This window comes from Vicugna pacos, chromosome 22 (genome assembly GCF_048564905.1).
Source record: "Vicugna pacos chromosome 22, VicPac4, whole genome shotgun sequence".
In the NCBI taxonomy this organism is placed as follows: domain Eukaryota; kingdom Metazoa; phylum Chordata; class Mammalia; order Artiodactyla; family Camelidae; genus Vicugna; species Vicugna pacos.
In genome coordinates, this window is record NC_133008.1 from 26,330,145 (window position 1) to 26,355,896 (window position 25,752).

Below are 25,752 nucleotides of genomic sequence, written 5' to 3' on the forward strand. Positions count from 1 at the left end.
TGGGCCTGCGTCGAACGGCAACGCGGCGGCGAGGGGGCGGGGCTCCGGCCAGTCACGTGGCCCCGCACCTCCCCGGCGCGCGCGCGCCCGCCCGCCCGCTCGCCCCCGGCCCCGGCTCCTCCTCCTCCTCCTCTTCTCGCCATTGCAGTTGGACTCAGCAGCCCGGTGCGCACCGCGTGGCTTTTTGGGGGAGACCCCGGCGGGCTGTGGCAGTAGGGCAGCGGCTGCTGTCGGGGAAGGGGACGCGGACAAGGTAAGCGTCAATGTGGCGGCTGCCGGGCCCGCTCCCGCCTCTCCCCCTCCCCCCGCCCGTCTTCCCACTCAGCGCGGGCTCTGCTGAGGAGTCGCGGTGACAAGGCCTGAGGCGCCCCGCGCCCCCCACCTCCGCCTGGCTCTCTCGCCCCGGCGCCCGGCTCATTCCTCCCTTGCCAGCCTTTCTCCCGCGCTCAGCCGTTACTCTCCCCCATTGTGCCGAGGAAACAAAATGGCGGCGGCGGCGGCGAGGGCCCGGTGCGCGCGCATCTGCCCCCCCTCGCGGCCCCTCGGCCGGCGGCGGCGCCTCTCGCGGGGGGTGCGCGCGCACGGGGCCCCCGGCCGCCGCCTCCCCCGGGCCGGGCTTTGTCTGTTGCGGCGCCACGCGCGCACGCGCGCACGTGCCGGGAGCACACACCCCCCTCTGGCAGGGAGCATCCTGCCCCGCGCAGCAGGGACTACTACCCCCACCTCTCCTCCTCTTTGTCCCTGTCCCGCCCCGGGTTTCAGGAGGGTCCCAGGTTGCCGAGGCGGGAAACGTCTCCGCCTTTGTCCTTAGGCGGTGCGGAGAGGCAGACCCCTTCCCTGGAACCCTGTCCTTAACAGGGATTGTAGAGGAGGCCTTTGTGAGTTCATGGGATTCCCAAATTTCTGGTTGGCCTGGCCTCCTCCAGATCAGGATCCAAATTTAGTTGAGAGTTTTAAGTTTCCCTTTTTTAAATTGGGGTGTTTCATTGATGTTAAATTTTTTTCCATACTGCTTAGGACTTGTATTCTCCCCCCAAACGGTGAGCTGGTGCGATATCTGGGTTCCCTATCAAAGACTTGAGACCCAAACGTGAGAGGTTAAAACCCTTTTCTACCTTATTTCCTCAAGTAATTGAGTAACTGAGATTCTAAGGGTTGTCTTGACCCCGGGTAGTCCTCCACCTGGAGGAATTATTTTGGGTGTACAGTGATCAGCGTGCGCTCCTCCAGTTAAGTGTCTAAACTTGGGGAGTAAGCCGTTTCTTAATATTTCCAAAATTGAAAGTTGCTTGGGATTCTGCCTAGGGGACCTGATGGATCAGCAAGGAAGCATCAGTTACCTTTTATTGAATTTAGTTATTTCGGTGATTCTGGATTTTTTTGATTGCTCAGGGTTCTGACCTCTTTAAAATGAGTGGTTTGGGAGCAAATTTGGTGTCTATGGGAAACGCAACTCGAAGTTAGGACTCAAATTTAGGACTTTGGGCTCCTTTTCTCAGGTATTTGTGGCTGGGAATCTCCATGGATTGCTCACAGTGCTGCCACTATGCTTTGTGTGTGGTCTGGTGGGATGTAGTTACAGCAGCCTCTCAGGCTGTGAATGAAGTGTGGGAACCAGAGGCTCATTCACAGCTGGAATGGGGGGAGGAAGGCCCAGGGCACTGGCAGGTGCTACTATCCCTGTCCCTAACCCTGGGATCTTTACCCATGAGCTGTCTCTTGGCCATGTGGACAGCTCCTGGCCCCTGGGATTTGTGAATGGAATCTGTGCAGACCCTAGTGTTGTCTGGAGTTGATTGGAGGCTGGCAGTTACTGCCAGGCTTGGCCTTGCCAGCACTGGGCACTGATTTATCAGTCTCCCTATCCTCCTGGAGCTCTGGCAAGCCTCGGAGTCATCCTCTCCCTGAAGTGGAGTGGTGCCTAATTGTTTGCAGTTTTTGTTTTTCCTGATTGAATTTATGCCTGCAGGTAAAAATTCTTTTAGCTCCTTCTAGTGTACTTGAGGGTTTTTTGGAGGCCCATATTCCTGGAAGTGAGGAGTCTCAGGCTATCTGTTACTTTCCTTAAAATTTTTTTCTTGTCAAAAAAACCCACATTGGCAAAGTGGCTGCTAATACCTTGTTGTCACAAATGTGCTTGTTTTCATGCTCCCCTGGTTAAGTTCTCCACCGAGGGAGAGGTGGAGTCAGCAGTTAGAGGCAAAAAGGGGTTTGACAGGAGTTTGCACAGTTAGTGAAATGGGGTTGGGGCCCTGAAGGGATGAGGCTAACTTCAGTTCCCTGCTGCAGCATTTGACAATTTTGTCTGAAACAACTACTTTTCTTCCTACTTTGTTAACTTAGGGTATGTCTGTGCTGCCTCTTTGTGGTGCTAACAGCATTACAGAAATAATAGTGAAAGCAGGGCGGGCATATTTTTGTTAGGGAGTCTTTGTTATATTTGTTAGTGAGCTGACTTAGAAAAAGTTGTTTCTTGCCATAGTTATGTTCTGTTAAATCCCTGGGTTGTTTTTTTTTCCCCCAGACAGCACTTTATAGGTGATCCCATTATAAATTGCAGTTGGAAGTTCAGTCAAGACTTTTAACATCTCCTATTTTCAGATGTTTTGTGAAATGATGTGCAGTTGAAATCTGATTTTTTTCTCTTCTCACTGAATGTTCATGTAATGAAGTAATTGAAAATGTAGCTGCTAGTTTTAATGCAAAAGTGAATTTACTTGTTCATATGTGACCACAAAGGATTGTTTAGTTACAAAGTTGACTGTGCATCCTTTTATTAGAGTGTGTAAATTTGCTCCAGATTATTTTTACAATCTGAGGTGATCAGTGAGAAGTGGTGCTATTGGCCAATTTGAGGTTCATGATACTTTTCCTTGGAAACAGCCATTTGTATTGCTTTTATTAGGATTGTGGTTCAAGCTCAAGGATAGGGTCTTTTCGGTATAATTTTCCAGGCTGCTTGTTTTTCTGCTGGTTGCCTTTGAACTACTTTCTTCCTCTTATCTGAGTGTGTGTGTGTGTGTATGTGTAAAGAATGAACGTGGCAAATTACGCTTGCTTGTCAGTGGTACAGTTAGATTTTTTTTACAGGTTAATAATCCTTAGTATGTGTATATAATTAAAAAAAGTAGTTTAAATGTCCCTAATATGGAAATGACCAGCCTGGCTCCATGGTTCATAGTGGCACTTAATATTTGTTCTGTGAGTGAGCTGTGCAGAATCTTTGCAGGAGGGAATACTAGCTGCCCTGTTAACAGGAAGGGGAGGTCTGTGGGCTGCCCATTGAGACCTCACCAGTGACCACTGCTTCACAGAGTGGATGTGTGAACTCAGTGGAGAGAAGGTGGCTTGAATCGATTTTGATGAAGTTAGTTAAATTGTTTTTTTTTGAAACCTTAGACTTAAAAAAAATAAAAACCAAACTCAGTGGTAGAGAGTATGCCTAGCTGGCATGTGATCCTGGATTCAATTCCCCAGTACCTCCATTAATAAATACATAAATAAACCTAGTTATTTCCCTGCAATAAATAAATAAAATAAACCTAATTTCCCCTCTACCAAAAAAAAACAGCAAAAAAATAAAATCTGAAACTTTGGCTCTGGAAAAACACTTTCAGTGTTTTATAAAACATTTTCAGTGTTTTTTATGGAACTAACAGGCAGCTACCATATGACCCAGCAGTTTCACTCCTGGGCATTTATCTCAAAGTTATGAAGATTTATGTTCACACAAAAATTTATACACAAATGTTCATAGCATCTTTATTTATATAGCCAAGAGCTGGAACCCACTCAGATGCCCTTTAGTGGATGAATAGATAAACTATGATATATCCTTGTCATGGAATACTACTTAGCAGTAAAAAAAAAAAAGAGCAAACTCAATACCTAGACAACGTGGATGATTCTCGGGGCGGGTATTCATGAGACAGACAAGTCCTGAAAGGTCATATGCTCTAAAATTGTTTATATAACATTCTTGGAATGCCAAAATCACAGAAATGGTAAATGGATTGGTGGTTGCTAGGGGCTGAGCTTGGGGGACGCAGTTGGAAGGTGAATGTGACTGTACAAGGGCAACAGGAGGGATTCTTGTGACAGCAGCAGCCTGTATCTGATTGTATCAATATCAGTATTGTGGTTATATTGTACTAGAGTCTGCAAGATGTTACCATTGGGGTATACTGGGTAGAGTACACTGAAGATCTCTGTTGTTTCTTACACCGGACAAGAAGCTACACTATCTCAAAAGTTTCATTTAAAAAAGAAACCGTTACCTACTAAAAATTCATGTTAATGTTTAGCATCCTTTGAGAGGCAGTCTTTTTTTTTTTTCTTAACTAGAAACTTTTTCTTTTTTTAAACCTTAGGCTTCCCCGTGGAGATACATGGGAAGGTTGCCTCAGCCCCTGAGACCGCCAGGTGTGGATTTCTAAGCTGGCTTCTCTCACCGCCTTGCTGCCTGAAAGGCATGTTGCAAAGAGAGTTTGATAAGTGCCACTTAGAGTCATGTTAAATCTTTTCCTGTGATACCGTGTCTTCTCACAGGGAAATTTTCAAACATTTCTGTTGATTCATCCAAGAGTAGCTAAAATTACTCCTTTTGTACGTTGCATTTGTAGTTTTATGGTTGATAGAGCATTTTCTCACTGTGTCACCTTTAAGCCTTACTATCTGCAGCTCTTGAGGTCTAGGTAGTGTTTTAATCTCATTTTTGACCTTGCTCTGAAAAGGTAAAGCGATGTCTTGAAGGTCCCACAGCAGCCAGGTTGGAGAGCCCAGGTAGGCACAAAGCTGGGGTTTCTCTTTCTAAGACCTGTGGATGTTCCACAGTACAGTTGGGCCTGGAGGCCTGGGTGTCACAGACCAGTTGGAGTTCCAGAATCATTTTGGGGAACAAAATGTATTTGCAAATTAAAATATATTTTAAATTAGTTATCATACACCATTTCCACCTTTTCATAAGAAAAAAATGTTTTAACCAACATATAAGAAGAAAATAAGCAAAAAGAAAGAAAGAAAGAAAAACGCTTAAAGGATACTTCTTTAAATTGAAAATATTTGTAAAAATGTTTATACCTCCCTATGGACCAAGTAAAAACACTGTTGCAGACAGAACTGGGAACCATTACACTGGATTTTACATTTGTTTTAGATGTAAAACTTTCTCAGAGTGGTATCCATAACCAGATTTTAGATTGGCATCTTCTTACTGGTTGCTTTGTTAAAGTTATTTTCCATATGTCCTTGATGATGTGAATTTTTAAAAGTTTGAGTCACTAAAGAATTGCATGTGTGTATTTCACTTCACATTCCAGGGTAGGATTATATCCAGAGGCCAGGGAACCAGGAGCTGAATTGGATCCTTATAGGTTTCAAAGCCTAATCAGGTCTCTTTAAGAGGAGCATACACTTTAAGGACAGTTCTCCAGAATGGCTTGGACTCTAAAGTTTTGTGAAATACCCTGGGTTGGGGAAGCCACTCTGGAAGATAGATGAGGCCATACCTGTTAAGGTGTTGTAGCTACACCTGTTCATGCAGTCTACAAACACTTGTTGATCCATACATGCTGACTTGGGCACATTTCTTTCCCTACAGCAAATGTCAGTATAGTCATACTCTAATTAGTGAGAGGTCAGAAAGCTGGTCATCGCACCTCACGTTGTGGTTTAAACTTCTGTAAGTCTGCATGCTGTGGGTGGGCTGGTTTTGAGAACAAAAGAAAGAAACCTGATCCCTGCGTGTTAGAACATGCCAAACCGCACAGAGGTTAAGATCCTGATTCTTGCCTCTTCACTTATTCTTTCCTTGGGTTTCTTTTCAGAGAGGCTGGGCTGGTAAAAATCAGTCTTCGCTTGGGCTCGGGTTTGAATCCTGAATTAGGCTGCATAAGCAGCTCTGGGCAGCCTTTCATGGCTTCCGTTTAAAGTTAGATTGGCGGGGGGCATTGGAGTGTTGCTTATTATAGGTGGATGTGGTGGGTTTCTCACCAGCAGTGTTCCTTGCTAAAAATCTTGAAAATGAGGTTAAATGAGATGTATCCTCTGGTACTTAAGACAAGAGCAGCTGGCTTCTGAGAGGCCGATTGGGATGACAGATCGAGGCTTACATAGAGACAAGTGAGGCCGGGTTTGTTGCTCTGCAAAGAAACGTTGATTCCAGTTTTTAAAGTTTTAGTTCAATAAGTGCTTCTACCTACATCACCACGAAAGCCTTGTCTGAGGGAGGTGGACCCAGGGATGAAAGGATCACAGATGGGCCGAGGGTGGTGGTCAGAGCCAGCCACAGCCCAGTGAATCCCTTTAGGAGTCCCTTCCTGAGTTTTAACAGTGAATACAGTAAATGGAAACCTCCATGCAAGATGTTTGCTACAGACAGGAGCATTTGGGGGCACGTGCATGTCTTTGAGGGCTTCTGGTGGGCTGATGTTTTACACAGTGAGTATCCTGTCCCCCAGAGATAGAAGAGTGGTGTTCTATTCCTGGCCTTGTCTGTTTGTCAGATGGTGTTTTTCGTAGAGATGCTCCAAATCAACTCTGGGTGAACTTCAGTCCCTTCAGAGTATGGGCTTAGGGTATAGACATCTCCAGTGGTGGCAAAGAAGTATCATTATGAACTCATGTGTATGTTTAATGTGCTGAATCAATGTTAGTTGTATATTTGTGACACATTATTATGAAAATGTCAAACATACAGGAAAGGTGATGCAGTTTTGCAGTGAACACCTTCCTGTGTCCATACCCTGGGTTCAGCCATTGACATTTGACTTAAGTTGTGTTTCGCGCATCTCTTCATCTGTCCTGTTCATCCTTCAGTCCACCTTATTTTTATTGAAATATAGTTAACATGATTGCTTTGTTTTTATGGTGCTTTTCAAAGTATCAGAAAATTGTAGTCTTTCCTCTAAATATTTACTGGAGTCCAGTATTTATTTACAGGTCTTTTTTTCTTTTGAAGTAAATGCACAGCTCTTGAGTGTATCATTCAGTGGGTTTTGCCCAGTGTATATCCCCAACAATATTACCAAGATGTAGACCATGACCATCACCCCAGAAAGCTCCCAGGACCCCTTCCCAGGTGTTCCCTACCACCATGCCCCAGAAGCAACCACTGATTAAGTTTGGCTGTTTTGCTGGATTCGAGACCTCCATACAGATGGAAGCATATTTTTATTTTTTATTTTTGGATATTCAGTTGCCCCAAAGGTAGCCAGTGGGAGCCTTCACAAGTCAGCTCCCTTGTCTTTTGGACAAGCCTACAGTAATCTCTGAGCACTTCCTTGCTTTCTGACACTGCAGTGTGGCCCAGGCTCACCCACCATAGTTTCTGTGTCAGGTGCCAAATCAGCCAGTTTCTCCAGAAGCTCCTTTTAGTAGGTTTTAGACTATCAGTCCTACAAAGCCCTGAACAAGAAGATCTTAGCCACCTGGGATCTCAGTTTAAACTCTTCGTTACTTTAAAGTCTCTACATCTGATATCTAGGGTGGAGAAAGAATGTAAGATGAAGAGATGGTAAGTGCACACTGATGCATTGGCTCCTGGCACCATGTTGGACTTGGTGGGAATGCATTTCTCCTTTATTTGGGGTGCACTAGTGGTCCTACCTGCTGTGTTCATCACTGTCCCTGCATCTAGCATGGGGGAAGTGCATGCCAAATACTTTTGAATAAATAAGTACAGTTTTAAACATCATCCTTCAATGTCAGATTGATGAAGTTTCAGTATAGATATGGCCAGAACTGGTGGCTCTTTAACATGAGTTCCTCACCATTCAGCTGTGACTTCTGATGGCCAGCTGCTTGCTGGTTTAGAATTGGTTTTCTGAGCTTTAGTTTAAATTTTAGATTACTTGTCATGGCTGCATTTCTGTAAGACTTCTTCCTATGCACTTAAAAACCGTATGGAAATTTTCAAACATGCACGAATGATCCTCACTATCCCCATCCCCCAGCTTCAACAGGTATCAGCATTTTGCAGTATTGGCTCATCCTTGTTCCCTTCTCCACTCCCTTGCCTCACTGGAGTATTTTAGAGCAAATACCAGGCATGTATTTTGAGCCATAAATTTATCTTAAATATGTAAAAGACATTCTTTTCCAACAAAACCACAATATCGTTTTGCTCCTAACTGGATAGAACAGTCATTCATTAGTACAGGATGTGTTTTGCATGAGCTTAGTCCTCACAACAGCCTGGTGATGTACATGTTGTTGGTAGTAGAAATCCATCCTGATTTTGAGGGTCTTTGGGATTTGCGCTACATGCTTTCTGTAGGTTGACTCATTTTATTTTCAGTCACTCTGAAGAGGTAGAAGGGTAGCTTCCGTGTTGCAGGTTAGAAGGAAGCTCCAAGGAACTTCAGGGACACATGGATTGTGGCTGAGCAGGCCGGGTTTCAGGCCACGTCTTTGCAAAAGCTCCCACTGGTGACTACTGTAAGTGGCTCAGCAAGGGCCCAGGCACATCCAGGAGCTGAGCCCAGGGACTGATCCTCCACTTCTCCCTTTCCTCCCCCTCCCCTGTCACGAAGCATTTGCCCCCACCTGTTCTCTTGCCTGGCTCTGCAGGGGCATCGCCTCTGGTTCCACCGTTAGATTTTCAAGTTCTACTTTAAAACCTTTTAAGTTTCCAATTAGGTTGCTAGGTAGTCCTGAAGCATTGTGGAAATTTCTTGTTTGGGCCAGTCATGTCAAAGTTTATCTTTGAAGCCGATGCCTTTCCAGGATAAACCTACTGCCCTGGCTGGTAACTGGCTTGGATTGAAGGGGCTAGCTGTTACATGGTTAGATGGAACGGGTGGATCATCTGTCGCCTTTTATGCTACGGGGGTTTTTTGTTGTTTACTCGTTTGGAAGATTTCACTGTGGACCAGACTGTTTGCATAGAGTGGGAATTGAGTAGGTTGTAGTCAGCATGTTATTTAGAGTCCAAAATTGTAATTATAGCTGCGTTTGTCTTGAAGGCTTCTGTTGTGCATTTCAGTTGTCTCAGCCACTCCAGAGTTGAACCCATGGGTGTGTCCATGTGCTGCAGTGGCTGCATCCACCTGATGTTTCAGAAGGTTCTTGCCTTTCTAGTTTATAGACAGTTTTTTGGGCCCTCTGTTTCCTGCTTTCCTTCCATCTCTTCATGACTCTCAAGGACCAGAGCTTCTTCCCCCTCTTTTTTTTTTTTTAACATTTTTTATTGATTTATAATCATTTTACAATGTTGTGTCAAATTCCAGTGTTCAGCACAATTTTTCAGTCATTCATGGACATATACACACTCATTGTCACATTTTTTTCTCTCTGAGTTATCATAACATTTTGTGTATATTTCCCTGTGCTGTACAGTGTAATCTTGTTTAACTATTCTACAATTTTGAAATCCCAGTCTGTTCCTTCCCATCCTCCACCCCCCTGGCAACCACAAGTCTGTATTCTCTGTCTGTGAGTCTATTTCTGTCCTGTATTTACGCTTTGTTTTTGTTTGTTTGTTTGTTTTTGTTTTTGTTTTTTAGATTCCACATATGAGCGATCTCATATGGTATTTTTCTTTCTCTTTCTGGCTTACTTCACTTAGAATGACATTCTCCAGGAGCATCCATGTTGCTGCAAATGGCATTATGTTGTCGGTTTTTCTTCCCCCTCTTTTCCTTCTTCAATCAGAAGATTTTGCTGAACATTCTTACCTGTACCATTTTGTATATATTCATAAAAATTGGCATACTTTATATGAAGAAATAGTGAAAGACAATTAAAAAAGTAAAAATCATCTGAGTGGGGGCCTGAAGTTAAGACACGACTTCTAGAAACAAGCTGTTTTCATTTTTGGAGAATTTGTAATTAGTTGTTTGTCCCTTGGCTTAGTGGTGGTTACTTGGAAATAAAAGATGTGTCCTGCTGTGTGAACAGATCTCCTTCCTGAGGCGGCACTGCTTTCATCCTGCTGAATATCTGACTGCTGAGATTCATCTGTCTATGAAGTATTTGAAACTAAAAAGATTTTCTGATCTTATAGATAGTTGAAGTATTGATAACACCAAGGAAATCTGTCACAGTTTGAAAACATAAGCAAAAATTTGATTTCCAGACACTACAGAAAAAAGAGTAACAATGGTAAGAAAGATTTTCTTCTTAATCAGATACTGTTTCTTCATTCATATACAAAGATGTTTGTTGAATTTCTTCAAAGCATTTGATTTTTTTTAAACAAGTATAGTTGATTTACAATACTATACTAGTTTCAGGTGTGCAACACTGACTTGATATTATTATAGATTATATTCCATATTATTATAAAATATTGGCTATATTCCTCACCCTGTATATTACATCTCTGTAACTTATTTTGTATCTTTTAGCTTGTACTTCTTAATCCCCTTCACCTATCTTGCACCCCCACCATTTGATTCTGTAATCATTTTTATTAGACATTTTGATTTTTAATATAGTACATAGTGTAACAATTGAAATAATACAGAAATGTGTAGTTAGTGCCCTTTCCCTCCCATGGCCTAGAAAACGAACAACTGTTCTGTTTGGTTGTCCTTCTCAGATCTTCAGATATAGTTTTATTTTCAGTCATCTTCGTATGATTAATAAAGCACCATTCTTAATTGTAAAACTTAAAAGATAAGCATCGAGTTGCTTGCTCTCTCTGCATTGTTTTTAACTGAGTTTTTACATCTAGCGTCCAGTGCGAATTTTTGTGAATGATGATCGCCATGTGATGGCAAAGCATTCTTCCGTTTATCCAACACAAGAGGAGCTGGAGGCGGTCCAGAACATGGTTTCCCACACGGAGCGGGCTCTCAAAGCCGTGTCCGACTGGATCGATGAGCAGGAGAAAGGCAGCAGCGATCATGCCGAGTCCGAGAACGTGGACGTACCCCCAGAGGATGACAGCAAAGAAGGGGCCGGGTAAGTTGGGGGTTTTATTTTTCTTTAAGGAGACTGGCCAGTGTAGGGTTGAGCATCTCCTTTTCTAAGAAACTCCAGCATTTCCAGGGCCTCTGGGTTCTGGCCAGACTGAATCCTTCACTGAGCCTGTGTTGGGCTGTCCCTCAGGGAGCAGAAGACAGAGCACATGACCAGAACCCTGAGGGGCGTCATGCGTGTTGGCCTCGTGGCAAAGGGCCTGCTGCTCAAGGGGGACTTGGACCTGGAGCTGGTGCTGCTGTGTAAGGAGAAACCCACGACCACCCTCCTGGACAAGGTGGCTGACAACCTGGCCATTCAGCTTGCTGTGAGTGTCACTGCCTCCACTGAGGTGGGGGGAGCTCAGGAGGTGCTTGTTGAGGATGTGGGCAGAGGAAGAGGTATCCAACTGCTCTGTGCGCTAAGAGGCATGCTCCAGACCCACCTGCTGTGCTCACGCCTTCTCCATAAGCAGCAGGCAGGAGGCTGCAGAACCACCCAAAAGCTCTGGCTCAGGAAGGGCCCAGGCTGCACTGAGCGTGACCTTCACGCCCAGACTCCAGTGGTGGGGGGGGTGTGGATGAGTAGATAGTACACTTACTAACTCTTCCTTCTTGATCCAAACCTGGACATTAAAAAAGTTTTTTAAAAACCAATTTGTCTCATTACAAAAGTATTACATAAATAGTAGCCTCTGACATTTCTTGAGCATTTACTACACCAGGTTTTAAGCCAGAGGTGCTCTTTACACGTATCATTTCATCATAATTACTCTCTGAGATAGGGCTTTATCATCTGAGTATTTTGGAAGATGTAACTGAGGTGCGGGGAGCTCAGTAATTGACCCCACATCCCAGCCTGGTGAGTCCTGGGGCTTTAGGACCTCTGAGTGTCACTGCCAGGCTCTGCCTCCTCGGGACACATTGACCTTGGATTTAGTGACAGAATAAACAAAAGAAGAAAGTGAAAACAAAAGTAAAAAGGATTTAGTGACAGAATAAACAAAAGAAGAGAGTGAAAACAAAAGTAAAAAATCTCGTTCCTTACATACAGTGTTCGTTTTCATGTGTAAACATACATTTTGTCTTATGTGACTGAGAATTTGGGGTTTAGGACAAGAGGTCAGAATCGAAATGTGAAACTAATACAATACAGTAGATACCCCTGGGGGCCTGTGCAGGTGAGTGAAGCGCTAAGCTTTTCTGTGTTTGTGGGAAGTCCGCTTTTAAAGTTAATCTTCCTGGTCTGTAAAATATATGAAGTGAAAAAAGTTTATGAAATATTTCTGAAGGAATGACAACTTTTGTGAAGAGTTAAGGAGACATAAATAAAGTGTATCATCAACGTAACATGTTTTGACTGGGTGATTTTGCACCTTAGGGGACAGCTGGCGAGTCTAGAGAGTTTTAGTTGTCACAGCAGCAGCGGGGGGGCAGTCCGGGTGCTAGTGGCATTGACTAGGTAGAGGCTGGAGATGCTGCTCGATGTCCTGCAAAGCACAGGACAAGCCCCACAACCAAGAGTGATCTGACCCAGAATGTCCATAGTGCCAAGGTGGAGAAATACCAATTTAAATTTTCCGAAGTGCCTTTGTCCTCCCTGTAATGTTGATATTTACTTGTTTTCTTAACAAAAATCATAAAAGCTTGAATTTTCTCAATCAAGGCATATAAACTGGTATAAAAAAGTGAGCGTCACACAATTGTGAACATTCTTTTTAGACATACTCATTTGCAGCAAGTACATGCTTTTATACATATCATATGATTAAAGTATTTTATTCCACACAGTCTTCATTCCACGCTCTGTGATAGCTGCTCAGCCCAGGGTGGAAATGGCAGTGGCTGGGTGCCCTCTCTATGCTGGGTGCTGGGCTTTCCATGCAATATCTGGTTTAAGTGCCCTGCAGTCTTGTGTAGTTTTGTTAGTAAGTCTGTTTTACAAATTAGAAACCACAGTTTTAATGAGGTTAAGTGATTGGTCTAAAGATACACAACTACCAAGTAACAAAAGGAGGATTCACACCCTCATCTCCCCTCAGAGCCTGAACTCTTACAATTCGTGATACATCTTCCCATGAAAATCACTTTGCTCTGTAAGTAGTCCGTCACCTCCTGTCTGGGATATTTGGAAAATGGTCAGCAAGAGGGAGATTCTGAACCATAGCTAAGGACATTGTTATCAGTCACAGCCTAGGAAGTTGGCCTATCTCCTGTAGTAACCAGGAGCTAAACAGAACTGTGAGAAAGTGTGTGTGAGAGTTGCATTTTCTTTTGTAGGCTGTTACAGAAGACAAGTACGAAATACTCCAATCTGTCGATGATGCTGCGATTGTGATAAAAAACACAAAAGAGCCTCCATTGTCCCTGACCATCCACCTGACATCCCCTGTTGTCAGAGAAGAAATGGAGAAAGTATTAGCTGGAGGTAGGGAGGCTTAGAAAGGCCAGCAGGACTTTGGAAACTTGGTGTTCCCTCACTATTCAAATGTGCTATTCAGTTTTAGACTGCTTTGATAAAAGGATATAGCGGTGTAGCTCTGACCACCTTTACTTTGAGATCACATCTCCCATTCAGTTTCAGTACTGGGAGTTTGACAAAACACTGGCACTAAAAGTGAGTAGCACTTTTCCTAGAGGATTGCACCATTTTTGTTTGTCTTAATCTCTGGATGTTCTCATTGGTGTTAAATGTGTTTTTTCTGTTGAGCCGTTCGGCCTTGGAAAAGCGTGTCCCTGGTGATTTTAGGCTTTTTAAATTAGGGAAGACAACCAGATGGTTTCTGCATGAACATCACGTTGGACTTGTGTAAACAGCTTGTGTTGCAGCAGAACCGAGGGCTTCTTCGTTTGTCCTCTTCCATTGGCTGCTGTTAATCTGTCGCAGTGATCGAAAAGCAAAGAGCTGATGCAGAGTTTTGGATAAAGTTTTAAACAATTGAGTGATTTTTCAAACCAAATTTTGAACCTCAGACACTGACAGTGTTTTCACAAATCAAAGTCCACCCAGGGCCCCTCGTACATCTCTTCTGGGTGGCTGTTTTTCAGTCAACTCTCACACAGCCAGGTAAGGGCAACAGGCCTTATCCAAACCCCTGACACACACGTGATGGCAGAAACGACAAACACCCCGGCTTTGCTGCAGCACAGGCTCACACCCTTGTTGCTGTTCTTTGAGTGCCTTTGGTTCCATACCTGATTCCAACTACTAGAGCCCTTCTAGTTTATCAATGTAGGGACGCTGGACCTTTGACCAACAGGACTCTCTCTGTCAAGGGCTGGGGCTAGGGCAGTCCCGCCTGGTGGGCGGAGGTGGTCCCCTTTGCTGTAGACGCCTCAGGGGATGGCCTGTGGGAAGCAGAGAGGGAGTGCATTTCTACTCCCCCCATCTATTTTTTTTTTTGTTTTCTTTGTTTTTTATTTGGTTTTTTGGGGGGTTTTTTTGTTTTGTTTTTTGCTGGTTTTTTTGTTTTTTGTTTTTTTGTTTTTTTGTTTTTTGTTTTTGCTAATGGAATTTTTAGCATAGCTAATTTATTGGGAGATCCTGGGGAGGAAGCCAGGTAACTGCCTATTAGAAGATAGGATCCACCTATCTGTCCCCCTCCCCCACAGGATTATTCATTTTAGAGTAACTTCCCACTTTTGTTTTTGTTTTTGTTTTTTTGGAGGGGCCTCTGATTTTTACGATCTCCTCTCAGGGCGGAGTTAAACATGCTCTAGCGTCTCCTTCCCTGGTCAAGGGTGGAGATGACTTGAGATTCTGGGAGCCTCAGCTGCCCTTTAGGAAGCTGCCACATCCCCTTTCCACCTGACAGAAACCCCTTGGTCAAACTGTGCCTTGTCTTCTTATTCCATCCATGAATAGAAACGCTATCAGTCAACGATCCCCCGGACGTTCTGGACAGGCAGAAATGCCTTGCTGCCTTGGCGTCCCTCCGACACGCCAAGTGGTTCCAGGTTTGCATTTTGTTCTTCTATTTGTCTTTTGGTAGAGAATTCCTAAGTTTTAACTTGGCTAACTCACCATAAAGTTTCGGTAACATTGAAGATCACTGCGCTGCACTTAACACCTGCAGGCGTGCAGTTGCTAAAGAAGCGCGCATAGACAAATTTGACACCCCCAGAGGAGGCTTGTGACTGAGTAGATGGGGAGCTGCTGCTTTGTGTCAAGAGTAATGTTATTCTTCATGCGGTGAAGTCACTGCTGACCACACACTTGATGGTCGTGAATGTTCACTGTTTTACCCTTGACAAAGTAGCACCCTGAGACTTGTGTTTTTCATGTTTGCCTTGTGTTCAGGGAGGTGCTTTAGTGTAAAGAGCCTGTACTTTGTTCCTTTAGGCCAGAGCCAACGGGCTGAAGTCTTGTGTCATTGTCATCCGGGTCCTGAGGGACCTGTGCACCCGCGTGCCCACCTGGGGTCCCCTCAGAGGATGGGTAAGGCATCTTGTAGCTATGGCCACCGCAGGGTCATGTGTGCAGACCTCCCAGATCCCAAGAATGTGTTATGGTAACTGGGCTGGAGTGGCCCTTCGGGGTGTGGCTGATGTGTCCTGTCAGCAAGTACTGCGTGCGACACCCTGGGTGGGGGTGAATGTGCAACCGGGACCCCTGTGGAGGGTGAATATCTCAGCCTAGGTGGGAGCTGGCCAGGCAACACACTTACTGTGACAGGCTTCCCTCCACCAAGAGGCTTACAGCTACCCTTGAACGGGGGTCAGCAAACTGAGGCCCACAGGCCAATTTTGGCCATCTGCTTGCATTTCTACCGCTCCTAATTAAGAATGGTTTTATATTTTTAAATGGCTACACTTTAAAAGGGAGTACCTACATAAAAGCCTCGACTTTGCTTCTTGGTCCCACAGCCTGAGAGATTTAATGTCTGCTCTTTAAGGAAAAGTTGGTTGAGCCCCACTCTAGGAGGCCAGTCTTTGGCTTAGTCCCAAGTTCATGAACCTGGAGGGCCATGACTCCCCTTGAGCCTCTGACACATCCGCACACACGTTTTCAGCACCAGTATCAGCCAACTCCCTCTTGGACACTGGCTAACTGTCCCTCTTGCCTTTCAGCCCCTCGAGCTTCTCTGTGAGAAGTCCATTGGCACAGCCAACAGACCAATGGGTGCCGGCGAGGCCCTGCGAAGAGTGCTGGAATGCCTGGCGTCAGGCATCGTGATGCCAGGTTGGGGCCTTGTGCTTTGCAAGTTGTAGGGAAAAGACAGGGATTGAGGCCCTGAAGCCATGTCCTGGCGGGTCCCCTGACCGGGTTAGGGCAGCAGCAGCCCCGTGTCCCCCTAGGGATGGAGCATGTGACTACCCTCTTGCACCATCATATCCAGCCCTGTGGCGGCTCCGCAGCTGTGACTCAGGGCGGATCCGGGGCAGTGGTGACCCACTCCCACGCGAGCTCCTTGCTCTGAGACACGTGGATTATTTCTCTCAAGGGCTGGATGCTGAGTGGGTCACCGAGCTCGGTGTGTTTTCCAGAGCTGGGTGTGGATGGGGCGTGGGGGGTAACGCACTTGGATCCCTCAGCCAGCACAACTCTTCCGAGATGCTAAAAGATAATCCTCTGCATATCTTCCTTGTTTCCTGCCTTCAGATGGTTCTGGCATTTATGACCCTTGTGAAAAAGAAGCCACTGATGCTATTGGGCATCTAGACAGACAGCAACGGGAAGATATCACACAGAGTGCGCAGGTATAGTCATCGCCATTGCCAACGTGAGCCCTACCCAGTCTGTAATCACTGGCTTCCAGTTCCATTACTGGGTATTCTCAGGGTAGCCACTGGACTTGTAGGTTCAGGTCGGGGATTGAAGGTGAAGGGACTGTGCCTGATACAGGGCGCCCCAATCTGGGCTGCTTCTTTCCCCTGGCGCCACGCGTGGTTATCACCTGCCCCCTCATCCTGCTCGAGTGCTGTTTTCAGGCACTGAGTTCAGTGGGGAGATGTATTTGCTGTGCGGACTGCTTCAAGGGTCCTCCCCTTGCAGGCCCACCACGTGGCTCCGTGTGGCAACCAGTCCCCAGGTTGGGGTCTCCTGTATTCCTCTCGAGGGGGGTGGTCACAGGCTGGCCTTCCCCCACAGCAAGGCTGGGCCCTGGCTGTCAGGCCCTCCCCTGGCTGTTGGGGGACCCCTTGCTGCTATAGGGGAGACCATTAGCAACTCCCTCAGCTCCCACCCCTTCCAGAAGGCATTAGTAAGCGCACACAGGTTGGCTGGGGACGCAGAGCGGCTGAGTCAAATTCCTCTTCCCCTTCTCCAGCACGCTCTGCGACTTGCTGCGTTTGGCCAGCTCCATAAAGTCCTGGGTATGGACCCTCTGCCTTCTAAGATGCCCAAGAAACCAAAGAATGAAAACCCAGTGGACTACATAGGTAAGCATGCTGTGGGCCATGCCCAGGTGAGCCGTGTCATTGTGGATGCCCAGTAGAGGCCAGACTCGATTCTCAGCTGCTTCTATCATGATCTCCTTTCAGTTCAAATACCCCCCAGTACCACCTATGCCATTACGCCCATGAAACGCCCAATGGAGGAAGATGGGGAGGAAAAGTCTCCCAGCAAAAAGAAGAAGAAGATTCAGAAGAAAGGTACAAGCATTCATTCGTAGTCCTTTTAGTTTTAGCCTCCATCTGGCTTCAATTAAGGTTCACCCCAGAGTGGTGAGATGCCTGCTTTTGCATTCATTTTCTCAGACGTGGTATTTAAGTCCTTTTAAAAATGATTAAATATAACTTGGGTACAGGACACAAGTAGGGTGGATGTGCCTCAGCTGGTGACCGCAGGCTGCTGTGTGCCTGGGAGCTGTGCAGGCAGGACCTGGGCCCATGTGGCTGCCGTCTGCTGCCTGCTCTTCCACGTCATGCAGCAGGGGCCCGTCAAAAGTTCCCCCTCCTGGGCTCAGAATTGACTGACTTTCCAGAACAATGCTGTGCTCTCTCTGCAGAGGAGAAGGCAGAGCCTCCCCAAGCTATGAACGCCCTGATGAGACTGAACCAGCTAAAGCCAGGGCTGCAGTACAAACTGGTTTCCCAGACTGGCCCAGTCCATGCCCCCATCTTCACCATGTCTGTGGAGGTAGACGGCAACTCATTCGAGGCCTCTGGACCGTCCAAAAAGACTGCCAAGCTGCATGTGGCTGTTAAGGTGAGTGTGGCCGGCAGCGATGTGCAACGTGTTCCTGTCCCCCACACAGCGAGACGTGGCCTTGGTTTTGGGCCCCTGTAGAGCCATCATTCCCTATTTAGGTCCTGGGTGTGGCCAGCACAGGGCTTAGGGTGTTTGAACACTGATAGATAGTTAGATTCTGAGCGATGGCCAGTCACATGTGGCAAGAATGCCATCATCACTGACTGAGAGGCAACATGGTCCCCAAATGTGGCTGGGCACCAGGGTCTCCTTCAGGATCCTGGGTTCAGAAGGGGACCTGTGTGGGTGAGCCCTTCCTCACCAGGGGCTCTGTGGATCTTCCTTCTGTAGGTGTTACAGGACATGGGCTTGCCCACGGGTGCCGAAGGCAGAGACTCCAGCAAGGGAGAGGACTCAGCCGAGGAGACGGAGGCAAAGCCGGCCGTGGTGGCCCCTCCACCTGTGGTGGAAGCTGTCTCCACCCCCAGCGCTGCCTTCCCCTCGGACCCCACTGCCGAGGTGAGCACGTGGTGGGTACTGGACTGAGCAACAGGAAGGAGCAGGCAGCCCTGTGTGCCATGAGCCAGGATGGTTACTGATTCTTGTTGATTTCCCCGAAGAGAGTAGCCTTCTAGTCCAGGAGCCTGGGGAGGGAGTTGGGTGTGAGCCATTGAGCCATGACTGAGAGGGCCTTGCTGTGTTGACCTCATGTCTGGGGCTACACTGAGGTAGCCCTCAGTGAAGGACATGGTGTTTGCCCAAGAGATGGGGTGTGGGTGGAGGTGGTCCCACTGCTGGGAAGGCCACAGATGACTTCTGGAGATCAGAGTGGTGAGGGGGACAGCAGAGTAAATGGAGCAGGGGCTTCCCCCACATGCTGGAAAGCCCTTAGCTGAGTTTGTTGGTTTTCTTTTCTGTTTTCCCTGAGAACGTAAAACAGCAAGGGCCGATCCTGACCAAGCACGGCAAGAACCCTGTTATGGAGCTTAATGAGAAGAGGCGTGGCCTCAAGTACGAGCTCATCTCAGAGACAGGGGGCAGTCATGACAAGCGCTTCGTCATGGAGGTGAGTGGTTCCTTCCCATGGAAAGTCCTGTCCCAAGGGAAGCATTGTCACTGCCAACACGCATCTGTTTTCCCCAGGTTGAGGTGGACGGACAGAAGTTTCAAGGTGCTGGCTCAAACAAAAAGGTGGCCAAAGCGTATGCCGCCCTTGCTGCACTAGAAAAACTGTTCCCTGATGCCCCTCTTGCCCTTGAGGCCAACAAGAAGAAGAGAGCCCCTGTGCCTGTGAGAGGTGGACCGAAATTTGCTGCTAAGGTGAGCGGTCACCCCTGAGATCTCTGGCCTTGGCATGTATTTGCTGGTGATTTGAGTGGGAGGTGAATGTAACCTGTGTGTCTTCTCTCCCGTCCAGCCACATAACCCTGGGTTCGGCATGGGGGGCCCCATGCACAATGAGGTGCCTCCGCCCCCCAACCTTCGAGGCCGGGGCAGAGGAGGGAACATCCGCAGTCGAGGGAGAGGGAGAGGATTTGGTGGTGCCAACCATGGAGGCTACATGAATGCTGGTGAGGACCCTTGTCTTGAGTGTCCCTGTGGGCCAGGCCTGCTCCCTGGGGTGCGTGGGCCCCTGGGGTCGGCTGAGATGCCTGAAGAATCCGGGGCCCGGCAGACCAGCCTCCCCACCTGGTGAACCCTGTCTGTTCCCTTCCAGGCGCCGGGTACGGCAGCTACGGGTATGGAGGCAACTCGGCGACCGCCGGCTACAGTAAGTGTGTGTTTCTCTTTGTCTGAGCTTGGGAAGAAGCAGCAGCTTAGCTCCTGTGGCCTGAGTTAGAGCAGGGCGGCCACTTCAGCAGCCTCCCTGAGGCTGAAGGGCGGCTCACAGCTGTTCTCAGTGGTTAGGTCAGGCGGTCCTGCATCGCCCCCGTCCTGCAAAAGCGTAGTTTACTCTTTAAATGTTAACACACGCTTGTGTGACTTGAAAGTTTGTTAAAAGTCAAAATTTTAAATTTCTCTGCTTTAAGCCATGCGAAGCACCAATCCTGTGAATATGCTTTTCTGACAGTGCACAGCTCTTGTCTTGAGAAGGAGCCTTCATTGGGGGGTTACAGGAGCAGAGAAATCTAAAACATGAATTTCAAATGTGGCGCTCTGTGCCATTTTTCGAAAGAATTCTAATTTTTTTTCTCTGCTCTGTCTCCCCCTTTTGTAGGTGACTTTTTCACAGACTGCTACGGCTATCATGATTTTGGGTCTTCCTAGAGCATCTAAAAGTATTGCACACAAAATCAACTTTTTACTCCAATTTTCTCGAACTCCAAAACCCAAAGTGTCCGTGCTGTGCCCTGTGCTTCACTGGGTTTCTCAACCGTGGCTTGTCACCGCAGCTTGTCTGAAACTCTTAGCCTGCAGAATTTAAGACAATGGCAGTTTTTACCGTGATTTGCCTTTGAACTTGGTCATATTGAAGTTCACAATAAGTGGAAAACAATTTTCTGAGAATGCGTTTTTGTGCAGAATTGCACAGAATTCTAGAGCCAGCGTTGGTCAGCATCAAGGCAAAAGCCCACCATTGCTTTTTATGGAAAGCATTACTTTATTTAAGAGACAGATAATAATGCATTTTAATCTACCTTTGTCTTAATTTACAGCAGGTTTTGTATGAATTTTTAACCTTTTAACATATTCCCAAATCTGATTGATGCCTTTGACAGTAACGATTTCACCACATCTGAATCCAGAGCAGCTAGCCTTTTTTTAAAAAGCATGTAAAACGTTGGAAACCTTGGGGAATTGTATATTGTGCTAAGTTAACCTCTTCCGCCTCTTGTAAATGCTCTGGTGGGTTCTTGTTCGGGGATGCGATGTTCTGTGGCTGCTTTAGCTAGAGGTGAACTCTCAAAGGTATCAAAACTGTGCTTCCATCGTTAACTGCAAGAAACAGACAGGCTTTAAGGAAGAGAGAACGTGGAATTTTGCAAGTCCTAATCACAGCTGCAAATGCATGGGATTCTAGAGGGGTTTTTCTTTTTCCTTTTTTTTTTTCCTAAATGGGGTTTACACATAATTAAGCAGAAGGAGCCTGATACTTAGGGCAATTCCCCGGTGAAGAGCCGAGCCTCAGCGGAGCTTGTGCTGCTAGGCATATGGCCGAAGCAGATTCCAGAAGGCTGGAAAACTACTGCCCTCTCACCTTAGGGTACACACTTGAGTTGTGGCCTCTCCCTGTGTGTAGAGAGGCACACGGAGGCATTTTGGCTCTTTGAGACCCCCATTTCCTGGCGGCAGCTCCCCTTGGGAGTGAGTGTAGTTTGGGCTTTGGTTAGCAGTTCTTTTTGCAGCAAAGCCTGCGTCTGTGTTGACTTGCAAGATTTGCGTTTATTCAGGCAAAAAAAACTGGTCAAAACGGTTACTGCATAATTTGTTCCCAGGGGTTTGAAACATTCAGTGAAACTTTTTAAAACTTGGATTGCATGATGTATTTTTTTTTTTAGAAAGTTACTGTTTGAGAATAATGTCTTTTTATACCAGGAAATAGTTATCCTGAAATGACGTTAAAAACTTCCCCTCCCCGTTATTTTTTTTTAAATCAATACATGTTAAAGTAACAAGCCCTCAATACTTGGCGTCTTCATTCATTCCTGTGCAGGCTGCGGGGCAGCAGAGGTGGCAGGGTTCTGAGGAGGGGGTCTGAAGGGGACGTCCTGTCCTCCAGCCTTCTCTCCGAGCCCTCGCATGTTTGCTCCCTTGTGTTGTGGGACACATCCTTCCCCTTGGTGTTTTGCCTTTGTGAGTTGAGCAGTGGGCTGGGGGGTGGGGGTGAGGGGTCTGGAGAAAATTAACTGATGTCAGAGATCAGTTCTATCCAAATTATTTTTCAAACCGCCCAAAAGCACAACGGTGTGGGGTGTACATCTCCAGCGGGTGGAAGGCCCTTGAGGATTCCCAAATTAACCCTATCCTAAAGGCAGGAGACCATTGGTGTTAAATATGGGAAGGGCAGATGGGCTGTACGGGGGTGTCCCCATCCCCTGCCCTTTCCCTGGGCATAGTGGTCGGACCAGGCACCAGCCCCCACTGTGGTAGGGGCAGCACCAACCAGCAAAGGTGTGCCCAGGCCCACCTGCTCCAGGAACCCAAGGAGCTCCGCTGCCCCTGCGTGAACACTGGGGAGTACCCGACTGGGCCAGAGCGCCGGCATGTGACCCGTCCTCTTTCTCCCCCCTTGCCTTAGCTGACCCATCCCCCGTCGGTCCATCTGGTGGGGGCGGTGTGTTAACAAACCTGTTTCTGGGGTACCAGAGGAGGGGGGTACCCACTGTGACATTTTCGGCTCCAGGGCCTGAGAATGTGGCATCCTCACTGCACGCTTGTCAGTCCTGCTGCTCAGTCCCGCCTGTGCCCGGCAGCTGTGCTGGGAACAAGAAGGGGCCCTCTGGAGGGCCACCTAAGGCAGTACCTTGAGGCCCCCGCCTGGGTGTTCAGATCCCAGCCTTAGTCTCCTTTCCCCGCGAGGCTCTGGAATCACTGCTTAAATTAAGTGTTTGTGCAGTCACAGCAGAGAGATGCCCAAGTCATTTGGCTGAGTCTCCATTTGCTCCTCCCAGAACCAAGTCAGACTGTTTGGTTTTCTTGGAATGAAAACATTGGTATTAGGGGCATCATTAAAGAGCATCTCCTGGGTTCACCCAGGCCTGTGAGTGCAGAGCCTCTTCCCAGCACAGCAGCGGGGAGGTGGCGGTGGCCAGCTGCTTCTCTGGGGCTTTGCTTTTCATGTCACCGTTGGGGACTTCTGGGTAGCAGCCAGCTAGTGGCGAATGTCATCGCTCTCGGAGCCCATGTCATTGTGATGTTGACATCCACTGCAAAAGCTGCTGTCGTGCCGCTGCTTGGCAAAGATCCATTGTTGTCATCAGCCAATGGGTGAGTCGAGCTGAAGGCTGGGCCAGCCCATACCAGGCTGTTTGAAGGACCAGAGCCACTGCTCTCGTGTTCCAGCCTCTTTCCCTCTGTCCAGCCTGGGCAGTGGGCTTGTGGGTCAGCCTTCAGGGCCCACAGCTGCTACCTTCCCTCTCCTTCCCCTCCCCCATCCCCCCAATCCTGCGCCTGATCCACTGCCTTCCTGTTTAGGTCAGTTCTACAGCAACGGAGGGCATTCTGGCAATGCCGGTGGTGGCGGCGGCGGGGGAGGTGGTGGCTCTTCTGGCTACGGCTCCTACTACCAAGGTGACAACTACAACTCACCGGTGCCCCCGAAACATGCTGGGAAGAAGCAGCCGCACGGGGGCCAGCAGAAGCCCTCCTACGGCTCAGGCTACCAGTCTCACCAAGGCCAGCAGCAGTCCTACAACCAGAGCCAATATGGCAACTACGGCCCCCCGCAGGGCAAGCAGAAAGGCTATAATCATGGACAAGGCAACTACTCCTCCTACTCAAACTCCTACAGCTCCCCCGGAGGTGGGGGCGGATCAGACTACAGCTACGAGAGCAAATTCAGTGAGTTGGCTTCCAGAGCCCCCTGGCCTGGCCGGGGTCCGGGCCGGCGGCGCATCCCGTGAAGTGGCAGAAGCTCAGCACTGCCCCGACCTGTGTTTGAGGGACTGGAATAATGTCAGGCGGTGCTGGCTGCAGGGCAGGCCTTAGGAAAATCCTGGAGACAGAGTCACCCCAGCCCAGGTCTTTGCGGTTCCTCCCTGTTGCCTTCTCCAAGGTCCTGGAGGCAGTGGGCTGAGGCTGGGGCCCAAGGGTAGATGGAGCCTGTGAGCCCCGGCTAGCCACTGCAAGATCACCTCCAGAGATGGGGTCTGGAGAAGTGTTGCACCCAGCCCCTAGCAGATCCTGAATTACTTACTGCCCTCTCCACCCCTCCTTCCACCTCATGCACAGACCCAGTGGGCTGTGGCTATGTTGGTGGCCCGGCTCGGGGCGCATGAGTGTGCGCTCTTCCTGACGGGACAGTTGTTCTGTCTGTGCTGGGCCGGGCAGGGGGCGCCGGGTGGGAGAGGAGAGGTTGGAGGAACAGGTGGGAAGGCAGGATGGAACTGGGCTCCAGAATGTGGTGACGTTGCAGGGCTTCATGGCCTCTGGCACTTTGGTTGGACAGAGGTGTGTCAGATTTAAGCAGTCAAGGCAGGGAGATCTGCCAAGGACCTGCCGCTTCCAGGGCCGCACACGAGGAACCTAGACCGCCTCAGCTGTGTCTTGGTCAAGGCTCCTTAACTGCGCTGTCTTCTCTCCCCCAGACTACAGTGGGAGTGGAGGCCGGAGCGGCGGGAACAGCTACGGCTCAGGCGGGTCGTCCTACAACCCAGGGTCACACGGGGGCTACGGCGGAGGTTCTGGGGGCGGCTCCTCATACCAAGGCAAACAAGGTGGGCCTGGGGCAGTAGGCCGCTCTGCAGGGGGACCTGAGTCAGCAGGGGCCACACGGATTCCATAGAAAGGGTGTGGCCTGGGGTGGGCAGATAGCAGCACAGGCGGGGCCGCTGGAGCAGCTGCCGCTCGGCTTCCAGGTGGGTAAGAACAGGGAGTGGGAGATGCAGGACCCTGTGAGAACATGGGCTCAGACACGCTTCTAATCTTGGGTTCTTCCCTGAGCCAGACATCCAGAAACTGCTCTGCTCTTAAACATTGGCACCAGCGTGAAAACAGCAGCGAGGGCCAAGCAGAGCCTGATTTGGGGCTCTGGTTTGGGGCAGCGTGCTCAGCCTTGTGTCAGGCCGCCCCCTGTTACAGTTCTGGGACTGCAGATCCCCACCTCTCATAAACCCAGGTTTGACAGTCCTGCCTCGCAGGGCTCTTGTGACAGCTAGACCCAGTGACGCTGGAAAGGCACTTGGCAGGACAGAGTGGAGTCTGCTCAGCTGCCCTGCTGCGATCTCGCTGTGAGATTCGGCTGAGGTTGTTGGCTGGCGTCCTGCCTTCTGACTGGGGCAGGCCTGTGCCCCTCACCTCTAACCCACCCCTCTCTCCCTTAGGAGGCTACTCGTCACAGTCGAACTACAACTCCCCGGGGTCCGGCCAGAATTACAGCGGCCCTCCCAGCTCCTACCAGTCATCACAAGGGGGCTACGGCAGAAATGCAGATCACAGCATGAACTACCAGTACAGATAAAGCCCCTGAGGGGTGAAGATTTGTACCTTCTGCACTTACCCCCCGTTGTAAGATTCAGTTTATTCATCACAGTTAACATGTCAACTGGCCCCTCCAGGCCCCCGCCGCCCCACCCTGTCCACGTTGCCGTGTTGTGAGGTGCAGCTGGTCACTCCTGTGACCCGTCCTGTGACCCATATTTAGCTGTGTTTGGGACTCTGTGTCTTCAGTGGTTTGTTAGTTGCCATTACGACTTTTGTCTGAATAGTTTTTTCAGTTTCCGCAGTTAAGTATCCCTCTGTCTATTTACAATTGGTGTTAGTGTTAACTCAGTTTATCTTTAAATAGTTACAGAAGGGATACGTTATCTGTTAATGCTTTTGTGAAGTGAGTTAAACGAGCTTTCTGTATTTTAATGCTTTAGTGTTTCAGTTTTATAAGTGAAAATTTTATTTTAAAAACCAATGGGGAAGAGTGAGGTTTTTTTTTGTTGTTTTGTTTTGTTTTGTGTTTTGTATGTCTGGATCATTCAGGCAGTACATCTGAATTAAGCTGAATGTAGACAAATAAAGAAAACAAAACTCCGCGCCGGTCGTAGGCCTGGGTGTCTGGCCCACCAG

The 25,752-nt window shown here is 48.1% G+C and overlaps 1 protein-coding gene across 8 annotated transcripts; it reads left to right on the forward strand.

The window, feature by feature from the left end:
- Window positions 1-118: 118 nt before the first annotated feature.
- On the forward strand, window positions 119-25,718 carry ILF3 (interleukin enhancer binding factor 3). 8 transcript variants are annotated; one of them, XM_072947695.1, is made up of 21 exons: window positions 119-253; window positions 4,371-4,469; window positions 9,898-10,101; window positions 10,676-10,905; window positions 11,053-11,230; window positions 13,182-13,329; window positions 14,767-14,858; window positions 15,244-15,339; window positions 15,972-16,083; window positions 16,504-16,601; window positions 17,171-17,282; window positions 17,385-17,495; window positions 17,852-18,051; window positions 18,385-18,552; window positions 18,962-19,099; window positions 19,177-19,353; window positions 19,451-19,604; window positions 19,751-19,804; window positions 23,170-23,535; window positions 24,282-24,410; window positions 25,017-25,718. In XM_072947695.1, exons 3-21 carry the CDS (start codon window positions 10,099-10,101, stop codon window positions 25,151-25,153), a joined length of 2,703 nt encoding a protein of 900 aa, XP_072803796.1. In that variant the 5' UTR covers window positions 119-253; window positions 4,371-4,469; window positions 9,898-10,098; the 3' UTR covers window positions 25,154-25,718. The 8 variants fall into 8 exon arrangements, with proteins under 8 accessions (XP_072803796.1, XP_072803795.1, XP_072803794.1 ...); XM_072947694.1 differs by having other exon boundaries at window positions 4,371-4,422; window positions 10,004-10,101; XM_072947693.1 differs by lacking the exon at window positions 4,371-4,469 and having other exon boundaries at window positions 211-253; window positions 10,004-10,101.
- Window positions 25,719-25,752: the final 34 nt, after the last annotated feature.